The sequence below is a fragment of the Carcharodon carcharias genome, chromosome 11 (genome assembly GCF_017639515.1).
Source record: "Carcharodon carcharias isolate sCarCar2 chromosome 11, sCarCar2.pri, whole genome shotgun sequence".
Lineage (NCBI taxonomy): Eukaryota > Metazoa > Chordata > Chondrichthyes > Lamniformes > Lamnidae > Carcharodon > Carcharodon carcharias.
In genome coordinates, this window is record NC_054477.1 from 23,145,497 (window position 1) to 23,161,138 (window position 15,642).

The 15,642-nt window shown below is 44.0% G+C and overlaps 2 protein-coding genes and 1 long non-coding RNA gene across 3 annotated transcripts in view; 1 reads left to right on the top strand and 2 right to left on the bottom strand.

The window, feature by feature from the left end:
• LOC121284107 (cohesin subunit SA-2-like) overlaps positions 1–231 on the bottom strand; it is a 127,825-nt gene extending 127,594 nt beyond the window's left edge. Inside the window, exon 1 of the mRNA XM_041199201.1 lies at positions 158–231. The gene's annotated coding sequence lies outside the window, so the exon portion shown is untranslated. The remainder of the gene's footprint in view (positions 1–157) is intronic.
• Positions 1–12,927, top strand: LOC121284109. The gene is made up of 3 exons (XR_005944432.1): positions 1–140; positions 10,845–10,922; positions 12,839–12,927. It is a non-coding gene; the product is annotated as an uncharacterized LOC121284109 (long non-coding RNA).
• si:ch211-218d20.15 overlaps positions 10,481–15,642 on the bottom strand; it is a 25,724-nt gene continuing 20,562 nt past the window's right edge. The window contains exon 8 of the mRNA XM_041199203.1: positions 10,481–13,829. Within this exon, the coding sequence (XP_041055137.1) occupies positions 13,724–13,829 (106 nt within the window). The 3' untranslated portion in view covers positions 10,481–13,723. The remainder of the gene's footprint in view (positions 13,830–15,642) is intronic.

Genomic DNA, 15,642 nt, shown 5'->3' on the forward strand with positions numbered 1-15,642 from the left:
GAGCAGGAGCTCGGCCCTACGTCTGGAACCCCCCACACACACACACAAAAGATGCATTAAGAATGCAAAAGGCGCCACAATGTTAAATGCAATGTTACACAAGCCTGGCCTTATTGCAATCGCATTCAATGTAAAACAAAGTAAGTCTAATTACTACCGTTTCGAAATGCCTTTGTCGATGTTTCAATGCCCAGTTCTTCTTTCCTGCTGCTGCTGACGGATGGACTGACACTGCCATCTGGTGGTCTTGCACGAAGCACGGTTTTCAAAACGACATTTCCGCAATTGTGTCGCCCTCTTGTTGTGAAACTTCATCATGGCCTTTAGTGTTGCCACTGCAAGCAATTTTGTATGTTGTTAAAAACTACCAAAATTCCATGCTGAAGCAGAGTCTTGAGAATAAGCTGCTTGCAAAATCAGAGTGTACCAGTTTTTGAGGAAAGGCTTGCATTTATATAATGTCTTTCACGACCTCAGGACATAAGAACATAGGACAAAAACAGAATTACCTGGAAAAACTCAGCAGGTCTGGCAGCATCAGCGGAGAAGAAAAGAGTTGACGTTTCGAGTCCTCATGACCCTTAAACAGAACTGGGTGAATCCAAGGAGAGGGGTGAATTATAAGCTGGTTTAGGTGGGGGGGGGAAGAGAAGTGGAGGGGGTGGTGTGGTTATAGGGTCAAGCAAGCAGTGATAGGAGCAGATAATCAAAAGATGTCACAGACAAAAGAACACAGAGGTGTTGAAGTTGGTGATATTATCTAAATGAATGTGCTGATTAAGAATGGATGGTAGGGCACTCAAGGTACAGCTCTAGTGGCTCTCCCTCCAGCGGCACCGCTGTACCCTTTTTCAAAGCTGCCAGTGCCCCCAGTTTCATTTTATTCTTCGTCTCATCCCCTCTCCCTCCAGCAGCACCTCCGTACCCTTTTTCAAAGCTGCCCGTGCCCCCAGTTTCATTTTATTCTTCGTCTCATTCCACCCCCACTAGAGCTATACCTTGAGTGCCCTACCATCCATTCTTAATTAGCACATTCATTTAGATAATATCACCACCTTCAACACCTCTGTGTTCTTTTGTTCTGTTGTCTGTGACATCTTTTGATTATCTGCTCCTATCACTGCTTGCTTGTCCCTACAACCACACCACTCCCCTCCACTTCTCTCCCCCCACCCCCCCCACCCCCCCCCCACCTTAAACCAGCTTATATTTCACCCCTCTCCTTGGATTCACCCAGTTCTGTTGAAGGGTCATGAGGACTCGAAACGTCAACTCTTTCTTCTCCACCGATGCTGCCAGACCTGCTGAGTTTTTCCAGGTAATTCTGTTTTTGTTTTGGATTTCCAGCATCCACACTTTTTTGTTTTTATCATAAGAACATAAGAACAAGGAGCAGGAGTAGGCTTTTCAGCCCCTCGAGCCTGCCCCGCCATTCATTACGATCATGGCTGATCTCATTTTGGCCTCAATTCCAATTTCCCACACTCTCTCCATAACCTTTCAACCTGTTACTAATTAAAAATCTGTCTATCTCCTCCTTAAATTTATTCAGCGTCCCGGCATCCACTGCATTCTGAGGTAGTGAATTCCACAGATTCACGACCCTTTGAGAAAAGTTATTCCCCCTCATCTCTGATTTAAATCTACCACCCCTTAGCCTAAAACTATGGCCTCTCATTCTAGAATGCCCCACAAGGGGAAACATCCGCTCCACGTCTACTTTGTCTATCCCCTTTAGCATCTTATATACCTCAATTAGATCTCCCCTCATCCTTCTAAACTCTAGTGAGTATAGGCTTAAACTGCTCAATCTCTCCTCATAAGACAAGCCCTGCATCTCTGGAATCAATCTGGTGAACCACCTCTGAACCGCCTCTAATGCAACTACATCCTTCCTCAAGTAAAGGGACCAAAACTGTGCACAGTAGTCTAGGTGCGGTCTCACCACTGCCTTGTACAATTGCAACAACACTTCCCTATTTTCATACTCTATTTATTTAGCAATAAATGCCAAAATTCCATTTGCCTTCCTTATTACCTGCTGTACCTGCATACTAGCTTTCAGCGATTCATGCACGAAGACACCCAGATCCCTCTGCACTGAAGCATTCTGAAGTTTCCCTCCATTTAAATGTCCCAAAACACTTTATAGCTAATTATAAGTGTGTTTGAAGTGTGGTCACTGTTGTAATGTGGGAAATGGAGCAACCAATTTGTGTACAGTTATCTCCCTTAAACAAAATGTGATGATGACAGTAATTTATTTTACTGATGTAGGCTGAAAGATAAACATTGGCCGGTTTACTGGGGAGAACTCTGCTCTTCGAAAAATGTTATGGGTTCTTTAACATCCACCTGAGAAGGCAGGTGGAACCTCAGTTTAACATATTAGAAAGACGACACCCCTAAAAATACAGAGTTCTATCAGTACTGCACTGGAATTTCAGCCTCAAGTCTCTGGAGTGGGATTTGAATCCACGACCTTCTGATTCAGAAGCGAGAGTACCATCATAGAGTCATAACAGCACAGAAGGAAGCCATTCGGTCCATTGAGTCCATGCAAACTCTTTGGAGAGCAATTCAACCAGTCCCGTTCCCTCTGCTCTATCCCCGTAGCTCTGCAAGTTTACTTTGTGCAAGTGCCCATCCAATTTCCTTTTGAATCATTGATCATCTCCACTGCCACCACCTTAGCGGGCAGCAAATTTTGGGTCTTAACACTGTGTAAAAAACGTTCTTCCTCACATCCCCGTATCACTTGCCCAAAATCTTCAAGCTGTGCCTTTCAGTGCTTGTACCATCAGCTAATAGGAACAGTTTTTCTTTGTCTACCTAATCTAAACCTGTCGTAATCTTGTATACATCTATCAAATCTCGCCTCAGCCTCCTTTACTTCAAGAACAACCCCAGTCTTTTCAAGCTAATCTTGGAACTAAAATCCCTCACCCCTAGAACCACTCTCTCAAGGACCCTCACATCATTCCTAAAGTGCAGTAACCAAAACTGGGCCTAACAACAGCTTTATAAGGGTTCAGCAGAACTTCCCTGCTTTTGTACTCGATGCCTCGATTTATAAAGCCCAAGATCCCAAATGCTTTACTAACCGCTCTCTCAGTATGTCCCGCCACCTTCAAAGATCAATGCACATGAACCCCTGACCCTCATACTCCTTAGAACTCCACCATTAAGTCTATATCGACACTTCCTATCCCTTCTGGCAGAATACGTTATCCCATACTCCTCTGCATTAAATTCCATTTGCCGGAAATAGAAGGTAACCCAAGGGCTAAAGTGAGTGAGGAAATTAAGGTAATTAATATCGGCAGAGAATAAGTACTGGAGAAACTTAAGGGACTAAAATCCGACAAATACCCAGGATCTGATGGCCTATATCCTGGGGTTCTAAAAGAGATAGCTGCAGGGGTAGTGGATGCACTGGCTATGATTTTCCAAAGTTCCCTAGATCCTGGAGTGGTCCCAGAAAGTTAGCAAATGTAGCACCACAACTCAGGAAGGGAGGCCGAGAGAAAATGGGGCTCAGGCCAGTTAGCCTGTCATCAGCAAGGTGCTGGAATCTATTTTCAAGGAAGACTTAACAACGCACAACACACATAGAAAATCATGGTATGATCACACAAAGTCAACACGTTTTTAAGAAAAGGAAATCATGTTTGACAAATTTATTAGAGTTTTTTTGAGGATGTAACTAACAGGATAGATAAAGGGGAACTAGTACATTAGTATACTTGGATTTCCAAAAGGCATTCGATAAGGTGTCGCATAAAAGGTTAATATGTAAGGGCTCTTGGAGTTGGGGTAATATATTAGCATGAATAGAGGATTGGTTAACAAAGCAAAGAGCAGGGATAAACGGGGTGTTCTCACTGTGACAATGGAGTACTGTAAGAATTGGTGCTGGGGCCTCAGCTGTTTTCAATCTATATTAATGACTTAGACAAAGAGATTGAGAATAATGTATCTAGTTTTGCTATGTGGAGGACACAAAGAGGCTACAAAGAAATATAGACCGGTTAAGGGAACGGGCAACAAGGTGGCAGGCAGATGGAGTATAATGTGGGGAAGTGTGAAGTTATTCACTTTGGTTGTAAGACTAGAAAAGCAGAATATTTTTTAAAAGGTGTGAAACGTGTGCATTTTGATGTTGAGAGAGACTCAGATGTAGCTGTACAAAGAACACAAAGACAGAATGCGGGTACAGCAAGCAATTAGAAAGGAAAATGACATGTTGGCCTTTACTTTTTTTTAAATTCATTTACAGGCTGTGGGTGTCAGTGGCTAGGCCAGCATTTATTCCCCATCCTTAGTTGCCCTTGAGAAAGAGGTGGTGAGCTACCTTCCTGAACCGCTGCAGTCCATGTGGTGTAGGTACACCCACAGTGCTGATAGGGAGGGAGTTCCAGGATTGTGACCCAGCGACAGTGAAGGAACGGTGATATATTTCCAAGTCAGGATGGTGAGTGACTTGGATGGGAACTTACAGGTGGTGGTGTTCCCATCTTTCTTCTACCCTTGTCCTTCTAGATGGTAGCGGTATTGGGTTTGGAAGGTGCTGTCTAAGGAACCTTGGTGAATTCCTGCAGTGAATCTTGTAGATAGTACACACTGCTGCCACTGTTCATCGGTCGTGGAGGGAGTGAATATTAGTGGTAGAGGTGCCAATCAAGCTTTTCCTGGACGGTGTCAAGCTTCTTGAGTGTTGTGGGAACTGCACTCATTCAGACAAGTGGAGAGTATTCCATCACACTCCTGACTTGTTCCTTGTAGATGGTGGACAGGCTTTAGGGAGTCAGGAGGTGAGTTACTCACCGCAGGATTCCTAGCCTTTGATGTGCTCTTGTAGCTACAGTATTTATATGGCTAGTTCAGTTCAATTTCTGGTCAATGATAACCCCCAGGGTGTTGACAGCGGGAGATTCAGCAATGGTAATGTCATTGAATGTCATGGGGCGATGGTTAGATTCTCTCTTGTTGGAGATGATCATTGCCTGGCACTTGTTACTTGCCACTTGTCAGCCCAAGCCTGGATATTGTCAAGATCTTGCTGTATTTGGACATGGACTGCTTCAGCATCTGAGGAGTCACACATGGTGCTGAACATTGTGCAATCATCAGCAAACATCCCCACTTCTGACCTTGATTATGTCTCAGTTGCTGGAGCTGCAAAGGCGAGGTAGGGAACATCAGGAAAGGATGTCTGCTACACTCCTCCTTACTAGGCACGATGGAGGAGTCTGTCCGCCTTCAGTCTGAAGTGATAGCACAGGCATGCCAATGCACTGAGGTTAACACTGGTAGGATGGCGGCCGCCATGGAGACCTTAGTCCAAGTCATCGGTCCTGCACTGCTGCATTTGTGGTGGTCATGCACCAGCTGAACACTCAGCAAGTGGAAGCCCTTGCATCTGATATAGTTGCCAGTTGTTGCCACAGAGATGTGAGCACCACATGAGTGCATTCAATGGCACCCTGCACCTGTGGAAAACCTGAGATCTGGGCAAGTCCCAGCACTCTTGCATTCTGGCTTTCCTGATCCCGGGCGAAATGCATAAAGTTGTGTGCCTTTGCGGAGATGGCGTCCGTGACCTCATGGCTGCATGTGTGAATGGAGGCTTGTGATATCTCACAGAGGTCACTGTGGAGCCCTGAGAGGTGTAAAGATTGAGCGCCATGGTCACTTTCACAACCACTGGCTGTGGATGCCCTTCCATGTCCCCATGGCGCCAAATCCTGCAACAGGTGGCAGATGTGACCAACCAGTTCCCTGGACATGCGCAATCTTCAGCAACACTGGTACTCGGTCATCTGCAGGAATGACAAGCGTTGTCTTTAGACCTTGGGTCTAGCTAGACGCTGACCAGAGATGGCTCGCTGTGGCTCTGCAGCAGCGTGTGCAGAAGTCCCAGCTGCCCCTTCTTCCTGAGGGTGTTGCTCCTCCCTCTGCGTAGCCAGGCACCTCCGTCACTCTCTTCTCCTACACCTCCACTGTCCGTAAGCCATGAGGCATATATCTAAGTCACCAGACTCCATGCTCCTGATGTGTTCCTCCGGCAGGATGAAAGAGAGAGATGTGTGGGTTAGCTTGGTTACACTAAGAGCCTCTCTTGCTTAAGTCTGAAGGCCCCTTAACACATTCCAGGGTACTGGCCACCACATGGATGGCCAGAGTTCAGTGCGCTGCATGGCTGCCTGAAACCCCACCCACCTCTGCCCCACTCTACCTGATCGATTGGCGACTGCTTCGACCACTGGGGTGCATGCTGTGCTCTCAGCTCAGGCACAGGCATTCTCCTAACCCACATTTCAAGGTTGCACTGTTAGCGTGAACTATAGGGGAGGCTGATCCAAACCTGAATGATGACATTGCAAGAGGCTCTGAGTGCCTCCACCATTGACTGCTCCATGGCCAGCTTGCGCAAGGAGATTGTACAATGTGCCAATTTGTCCAGTTGTTCTGTAGTCCACTAAAACACTCATTAGTTTGCAGTTTGTGCCAAGGGGGTGAAAAGCTCTGGAGCACTTGGTGGCACTTTCAGGCCTCTGCATTGTTTGAGTGGGCAGATAAGCTAGAGGCCTGACTCCAAGCAGGTCAATGCGGCTGCGTCTGAACCTTCTCAGCTGCAGGGGATTGGTCACTTTACACAAGGTTTCCCTAATGCAGGACCACGTCTCTACCACCCAGCCCCAGCACATGCTTGTGCACTACCACCAACCATAGTGCTGCCCTTGCCCAACCCCCCAACTCGCCTCAACCACAGTGCAGCCCTTGCCCTCCACGACTCACCTTAACCACACTGTCAACCAGCCAGGAAAAAGCGACTTGCCTGTACCCTCCCGTGTGCGAGGCCCCTCAACCTTGAGGTGCAAAAGACAACCCTTGCAAGTGCTATGCAACGTTACTGTGCACTCACCTCCGAGATCCGCTCAAAATGCAGCCCGCCAGCTGCACATCTTATAAATGCTGTTGTGAAACATTTCGGTGTGCAATCACCCCAACATGCTCGGATGATCCAGCGTTGGGGGAGTAATGATTCCAGCGAGCTGGGCTTATAATGATATGCAAACGTATTACAGGCAGGAAATGCAGCCCACCATTGATGGACAGAGCGGACGGTTACAAACTGGTTTCACGTCATAAAACTGATTTTTGGCCTTCCCGCCATATCGTCTTCTCACACATGCCATGACGCTTGACACCAGTGGGCACTGTAAATTCCGCCCAACATCTACCACATTCCCCTCATCACCCTTGTTATTTCATCAAAAATTCTCATCAGTCAAACACAATTTGCCTTTTACAAATCCGTGCTGGCTCTCCTTAATTAACTCAAACCTCTCCAAATAACTGTATATTCTTCCCGGAATTAGTGTTTCTAAAATGTCAACCACCACTGATGTTAAATTGAACAGCCTGTAGTTACTAGGCACATCCTTACACCCTTTCTTGGACCAGGGTGTCACACTTGCCACTATGCAATTCTGCAGCCCCTCCCTTGTCTTGAGGGAAGTTTGGAAGTTTATGGAAAGCCCTTCCACTATCACTGATCCCACTTTGCCTAGCAACCTGGAATGCAAGCCTAGTGGACCAGGTAACTTATTCATTCTAAGCAAATCCACCCTTTCCAATGCACCCATCATTATCACCTCATTCATTACCTCTGCCATCTCAGCTGCTACCAATATTTTGTCAGCATCCTCTTGCTTAGTAAAGTCCAATGCAAATTACTTGTTAAGTATTCTAGCTTTGCCGTGCACCTCTAATATCACCCTCTTTGCTCCAAATAGACCCCACCCTACATCTTACTACCCACTTACTACTTATATGCCAGTAGATGTTGGGTTACCTTTAATGTTGAATGCCATTCTATTCTCTTTCCCTGTGTTAGTTTTCCTCTTCACTTCCCTTCTCAGTTTGGTTTGGTTCTTGCTCAAGAATTCACCTGCCATACACCAATTTTGTTTCATAATATTCTCTCTATCCTGCTCAGCCAAGGAGCCCTGGCTTTGATTCCCCTACCTTTCCCCCAGCCCTGTCAGAATGTACTTAGTCTGTACTTGAAACACCTTGTCCTTAAAGATCACCCACTGTTCCACTACAGTTTTTCCAGTCAGCCTTTGGTTCAATTTTTCCCTGGCTGGATCTCCCCTCATTCTATTGAGCACTGCCCACGATCGCTGTGAACAAACCTGGTTGAAAGGCCCATACTCATCCATTTTCCAGGCCTTACGTTCTTTAAAAAAAGTGTCAAACGAACAAAAGCACAGTCCAGCGTTTACAAACAACACCTTTATTCACAGTCTTGAAAAAATAGCTGTTGTCCTACTGTAAACAATTCACATGATAATTAAAACATACTTGAAGTTGTGCACTTATCTTTTATATAAGAAACTCCACCTCTTAAATTATTTACCACATAATAGTACTAGTGCAATATAACACAAGTATCTTAACTTTTTTGTTTGTTCCTAACATTTGCATTTAACTATAATTTTACTTTTAATGCTACACTATGCAACATCTAATTTACCTGATCCTCCACTATGCCCACTAACGCCCAATGCCTGGGGTAACGCAGGCTGCAAGTTGCTCATCTCCTATGCCCCGTGCAGTCCTGGGTCTCTACCTCCTTCTGCGACCGGTGCCTGCGACCCCTATACGCTGCTGAAAGAATGCTCGTGCATTGTTCGCTTCTGTCACTGTCATGCAGTTACTTTAAAATCTTCTTTTCTATTAAATTGACCAACTACAGGTATGATTTACAATAAATAACACACAACTCCTGAGCTAGAGAAGGCTGGATTAGTTTAGCTTTGTTGACCTTCAACAGGGAATCCTTATCATTTCGTGAAATTTAATCTAATTTCCATTAACCCAATTTTGGAAGCGCAGAAATGCCCAGGACATCCCCAGATGTGCAAAAAATTCTGTACCATTTCTACCAATTTTGCATCCCTTTCCCGATTGAATTTTAATACAAATTACACAGAAGAAAATCTGGTCATTTGGGTAGAATTTTCTCCAAATTAGAATGAATAAGGGCGGATGACTTCATATCAGTGTCTGTCGCCACCAATTTTCCTTTTATAAAATGCAGACACATGCAGAAATTCTGATAGATCTTACTAAGCTTGTGAAAAAATCAACATGCCAAAACAAAAAATAAAAGCAAGAATGAGTAAACTTGGCCCTGCATTTCTGTTTATCTTTTCAAACTAGTCAGAAAACTGACATAAAAAAAGGCAAAGTTTTGATTGAAGCTAATTTGACATTTAATTGTTAGGAAACTACTCAAAACTCCAGTCCATCATTGCAAGCCTCTAAATTGCTCTTGGAAACATGTGTTTTGATCAAGGATCCCACCGAGATGCCAACTTGTCTCTCCCTTTCGTATTTTCAATAGCCTGTTTTGCATTTCCATCATCATTTGTTTATGCTTCAGGAACAGTATTTCTTTCCCTCTAGGCGATAAGATAAGCTGTAATATGCTGGGGCTCTTCAATATCAGGAAAGAGATGTCCCAGACAGATAGCACCTATTAAGGCCACAGCCAGTGAAGTATTTCTGAAGATTAGACATTGTTCTAGCGTAGGGACATCTCACAGCCAAATTGCACACAGCCAGGATTCCACAAAGAACAATAAAATAAACAATCAGATAATCAGTTTTACAAATGTTGGCTGAGACATTTTGAGAACTATGCTACGCTTCTCTGAGTAGCACCATCTACTAGTCCACTATAGTTTACCATTTCATTCAAAAACAGCATCTCTGACAGTGCAGCACTTCCTCAGTACCGCCTTGGAGTGCTAGCCTAGGTTAGTGTTCATGTCTCTGGAGTGGAGCTTGAATGCACAGCTCCTGACTCAGTGTCAGCTGTGCTCCCACTGAGCCAAGGTTGACACCTGGCATTCACGAGAGGTAAAGAAGATACTTAACAGCATCGAGGAGATGAACAAGAAATATTGGCCCAGATCTTACAGTCTATTGATAGCCGAAGACCAAACGTTCCCTGAACGATGTGCTACTGGATCCCTCGGAAGTACCAGCGTAAGGACTCCATGCCCAGGAAGTTTAAACTTCCTATGGGCAATTCCCTGCTCCCTGGGGCCCACTGAGAAAATCTGAATTGTGGTCGGAGAGTTCGGGCACTTCCGACTTACTTACCTGGATAGTTACTCAGGCAGGGAACAAACCTAGTCTAACTCCTGGGTAACTATACAACTGATCCCACTCTGACTCTACCCCTGGACCCCAGCTTCCCGTGACTGACCTGATTACCCCCACCAGCCAATTTCCCCTCCCCCACCGAGAATCCCCCAACCCAACCAGACTAGCCCCCAACCCCCGACCCCTACAACTGCCCCCTGACCTGACTTGACCCGCAACCCCAGCCAGACTCACCTGCACTCTACCCACGTGCCACCCTATCCACTTACCACCCTACCCCCTTACACTCATACCTTCTCTCCATAGCTGTTCTCAAAGCACGTTTGGAATATTTAAACTCTACTTATTGGAATGCAGCAGCTAGTGCCGCAAAAGGGAGCATGGCTTCTGCGTGAATCCTCAGTGCAGCAAACCTCGTAGGAAGCAGCGCAGAGTCAGTTGTGAAGGATCCTCCATCGGGAGATCGCTCAGAAAAATCGGAAGAAGGCAAGTGCGCATTTTTTGTCTGATCAGGCTTGGAAATAAGGTTTCCAATCCTGATCAGCAGGTCTGGGCCTATGTTTTCAGATACACAAGGAGAGGAGAACAAGAAAGCACAGGTTCGGATTGTGAAAGGCATATTTATGACGGGCATTAAATGTTTCTTCTTCTATTTGCAGAGGATTATGAACAGCTGGAACAGGTTGGGAGAAGCTAGAGCCTGGAATTATTTAAGGAACAAAATGTCATAATAGCAAGTAAGTGCTCCAAAAAGATTAGATCACTTTGGCTGAAGACATTTCTTCATCCAAAGCCATTCTGTGATTAAACTGGATATAAAAAATACTAGAGATAGGAAAGGGATGTCTTAGTGGACTAATTGCTTATAAATTAACCCCAGATGGAGAAGTTAAGTCATATGTGCCTATATGAGCATTTGGTTATCAATTTTTGCTTTGCTATATATTCTCTTCCATATTTAAAAATGAAATTGTTGTTAGTGAAAACAGTTTTGGTTGTTTGAGATCAAGAACAGAAATAATCCCAGCTGCCAGAAATAAAGCCAAAAACTTGTTTGCTATCCTGACCAATCCATTTGCATAAAGATTTGGGTTGTAGTAATTGAGACAGAGAAGATTTGTTCTCCACTGATTGCTTGCTGAATTTTCGAACTACTCTGCTAAAGGGTTCAAGTCACAGCATTGATCAATGTTAAAATCCTCACAAAGCACATGTTAACTTTTATCAGAAAAGTTTAATCTGCATTCTGATGAAAGGCCATCTCGACCTGAAACATTGGGCTCGATTTCCATCCACGAGGCCTGTAGTGGGAGTTGGGAAATTCCTGGCTTGGCCCACCCAGCTAGGGAGAAAGTGCCAGGAAGGACGGGATTTTCATTCCAGGGTAGGGGCACGGATGCAAGCTGCAGCCAGGCCAGCCAACCAGGGAAAAAAGTCCGGGTGCAGAGGCGGGCTGTTTGAAAGACCCGCCTCGGTGCAGTGGGACTTCATCCCAGTTATAAAGAAGCAGAAAGGCCCTCCAGCCCTTACCTCTCACACCCACCTTCCCATGCCCCATCCATGCCACTTCATGCATCCTGAGCCCCTATGGTCCTCATGCCCCTTCCATGCCAAGCAATGTCCCAACCAATCCTACGGCCCCTCATGCCCCAATGCCAGCTTTAAAAAAAGTCACGAATAACTTTCCACTTTCTTAAAAAAAATCTCTTTACTATAAAAGTGGACAAGGGCAATTAAGGATGGGGAACAAATGCTGGCCTACCCAGTGATTCTCACAGCCCATGAACAGATTTTAAAAATCATCCAGACCCTTTAAAGTATCGATAGCAGAACCTGCAAGCATTTGAAACCTTTATCTTGTGTAAATAAACATTGTGAAATTGACAGCATCGATCAGAGATCAAATTGACAGCATTGGTCAATCAAACAACGTTTTCCCTGGGGCTCAGCTGTTTCACTACTTTTTTTTTAAAGCTGTTTTTACACATCCTATTGTCACTATAGGGTTCATTAGTTCTATCCAGCGTACAGTGGGTGAATGGACATCGAAGTGACATACCTTGGCATGGGGGAGCATAAAGGGCCATAGGGAGGTGGGTGCAGGCATCCCTTGGCATGGGGCCATGAGGATAAAATTTTGACTTTACCTTTCAAAAGGTTCCCTCCTGCAGACTATGACTCATGACAGCTCTGAGGTGCCGTGAACCACAACTCTTTGTAAAGTTGGCCCGGCTCCATGAAAATTGAGGATGAGAAAGACATGACTATCCCTGCAATGGAGCCAGCCAAGTGGCTCACAACCCAAGTCAGCCTGCACCCTTAGGAAGCCCTGCTGAAAATGAGAAACCTCGAGAATGGGGTCGGGAACCCTGGAATCAGGTCCCGGCCGCCATTTTTAAAGATCCACAGAGTTGGAAAATCCAGCCTGTTAACTCTGTTTCTCTCCACAGGCACTGCCTGACCTGCTCAGTATTTCCAACATATTATGTTTTTATTTCAGATTTTCGGCATCTGCAGAATGCATTTTGCTTTTTTATTAACTTGTACCAGGTCTTGTCTGGATACTCGGTGGGATGCTCCAAAGCTCAGCATCACATCCAAGAGGTAAAAATTAGTTAAAAATAATGTGTTTTTTCTCCATTTTGTTTTTCAGGGACCACACCGCCGGCCATCATAACATAGCTTAGAAAATGCTGGAGAAATGGGCAACCTATTTGTCTACAATCCCACCTCTGATGAGGCCATCATAACTGGACTAATAAAGAAAAGCATGGGTGGAGAAGAGAGAATGAATGTCAAATGAAGGAAAATTTAAGCATTAAAAGCATATCATTTTACTTCATTTGTTTTAAATCAGTACCTGCGATGTTCATTTGCTCTACAACTGGCTGGCGCAAGATGCATTATATTGGGTAACTAGATAATGATGTTTCAAACTTTCCTCTGATGGCTCATTTGGCTAAGTGCACTGTGGGAACTAAGCCACGCAAAATGACAAGGTCCCAGGTTTGATCCCTGAATTAGTTAGTCTCAGCTGGAATACCAAAAGGGGTGCTGAAGGTGATCTTCGTGTTGTTGGGCTAGCAAGTGGCAGGAGGGAAAGCAACCAGGATCCCTGCTCCTAATTGCCATCCAGTGACTCCTGTCAACAGGAACAACAACAAGTTTGCACTTATGTAGCACCTATAGCATAGTAAAACGTCTCAAGGCGCTTGTGTGGCCATGCGCTTGTGTGGGGGCAGAATCAATGTGTTGGGCTGCCATGACTGCCCAACCCCACCTCTCCCCCAGTCATTATAAACTGGGAATATTCTATATCTATACTGGCTCACAAAGAATGCATATTTGAGTAAGGTAACAGAGGCACCTAAACCAGTATGAGCCAGCACATTCAGAAGAGGGAAGAAAAGAGCAATATTAAGTTTCTTTAAAACGCACGGCTAACTGTTGAATCATTTCAGACTGATGTTCAGTGCAGTATTAAATATATTACTTCAGTTCGCTAGCATCCTAAAAAGTGTGCTTGCGCACATTAGCATTATCTCAAATTCATAGCAAAAGTCATGGCCAAAGACATTTCTTCTGTAAGTTCTTCAGGAAAGGTGGACACAATTGTAGTGATACTGCGAGTAAGGCAGAGTATCCTAAACGAAAAACAAGTTTTTAAACAATGATTATTTCAATATTAACTGTAATATTTTGAAATAATTATTTCCTCATTAATAATTATTCTCCCTCATCTTATGCCTTATCTTAGCTAAAGCAACCTCAGTATCCTGAGGCTGGGCACAAGTCATGGTTGTGATGCCAATGAAGTTGAATAACCTGTCAATACCAGCTGACCAGGTTCAATGATGAATAATCATTATTGGCCAATTACTGGATGCCCACTTGGCACCTGCAGCTCACTGCTGCCATTTAAATGAGAACTCAGACTTCACCCTGGAACAAGTGGTTGACAGTAACTCAAATCATTATACCTCATAAATCAGTAATAATTCAATTTTAATATCAACTTGGAACTTGCTGAGAATAGCTGTTTGGCAAGATTGTTAAAGACATTTCACTAATAAGCTCTGAACCATCTCTTGCCCAGGAGGGTCTTTTCCAATTGGTCTAAAGCGGCTTTGGCAGATCCGGCTGATAGTTTGCCTGACATATTCAATGGATTCATTTCCAGCTGGCTGCTAGAGATCTCTAAAGGGATTAGTTCCTCGTGCTAGACCCCAATCCCTAGTACTCAGAAAGAGTACAAAAGACTTGATATTGATTAGAACACAAGGCCAACAAGCAGCACGCCTTTGATTTAGTTCAAAAAACATATGTTTCCTTCTAAAGTTCACTTCCAGCCAGTTAGATACAGACCCAATGAATATGTTGTCCAAATCCATGATCAGGAGACTTTTCTTTTTCAATTTTCCATGGGATGTGAGTGTTGCTATCCCTAATTGCCCTTGAACTGAGTGACTTGCTCGGCCACTTCAGAGGGCAGTTAAGGGTCAATCACATTACAGTGGATCTGGAGTCATATGCAGTCTGGATCAGGTAAGGATGGGAGATATCCCTCCCTAAAGGATATTGGTGAGCCAACTGGTTTTGATGACAATCAATGATACTTTCACAGTCACCATGACTGAGTCTAGCTTTAAATTGCAGATTTTTATTAATCTGAATTTGAACTCACATTCCCAAAGCATTAGCCTATTACTAGTCCAGTGACATTACCACTACACCACCATCTCCCCCCATGACATCACACAGAGGCCAATTTCAAAAGAATACCAACTGAAGTATCTCCTTTCATGTGGGGGATTTACAAGCAACTTTCTTTTTTTTTTTAAATAGATCTATACAATACATACAAATGAACCCATCAACCCACCCAAATGATACACTAGCAGTTTTCTGTTACTAGACTAGTGTGTTATATTGCATTCTAACGTTAATTGTACAAGGTTAACCTGGTAAGCTTTTCTTTAAACTAACGAAAACACAACCTTGTGGTGAATGGAAAGAAAAGAATTTTGCATGCTTGCGTGAACACAATATACTTTAATGTCAAAATTTGAATCTTAATTGCTTTGATGCCTATTGTAGAAATTTACTTGCCTCAGTTGTTATTCAATGCTTTGAGTAAAGACAAAAGCAAAGCAGAGCTGGAGGACTCCTGTGCTTTGTTTACACTGCTAACCCATACCCCAACAAAAGTCAGTGTTAACAAAAGAGATAAATGAGAAGAATCAGAAGATAAACTAGGATAAAACAACCCAAATTCTCTTTGAAATTATGAGACTAGATTGGATTAGTGTGGGGTGAAATGTTTAATGTTTAAATAGTTGCTTTGACTTCACAAAACGTAGATCATGTAACACATTCCCTTTATTGATTTGCTTTAAAATGTCATTTTTTTTAAAAAAGGTGCTAGGATTTCGTTTAATTCATTTAATACATAATAAT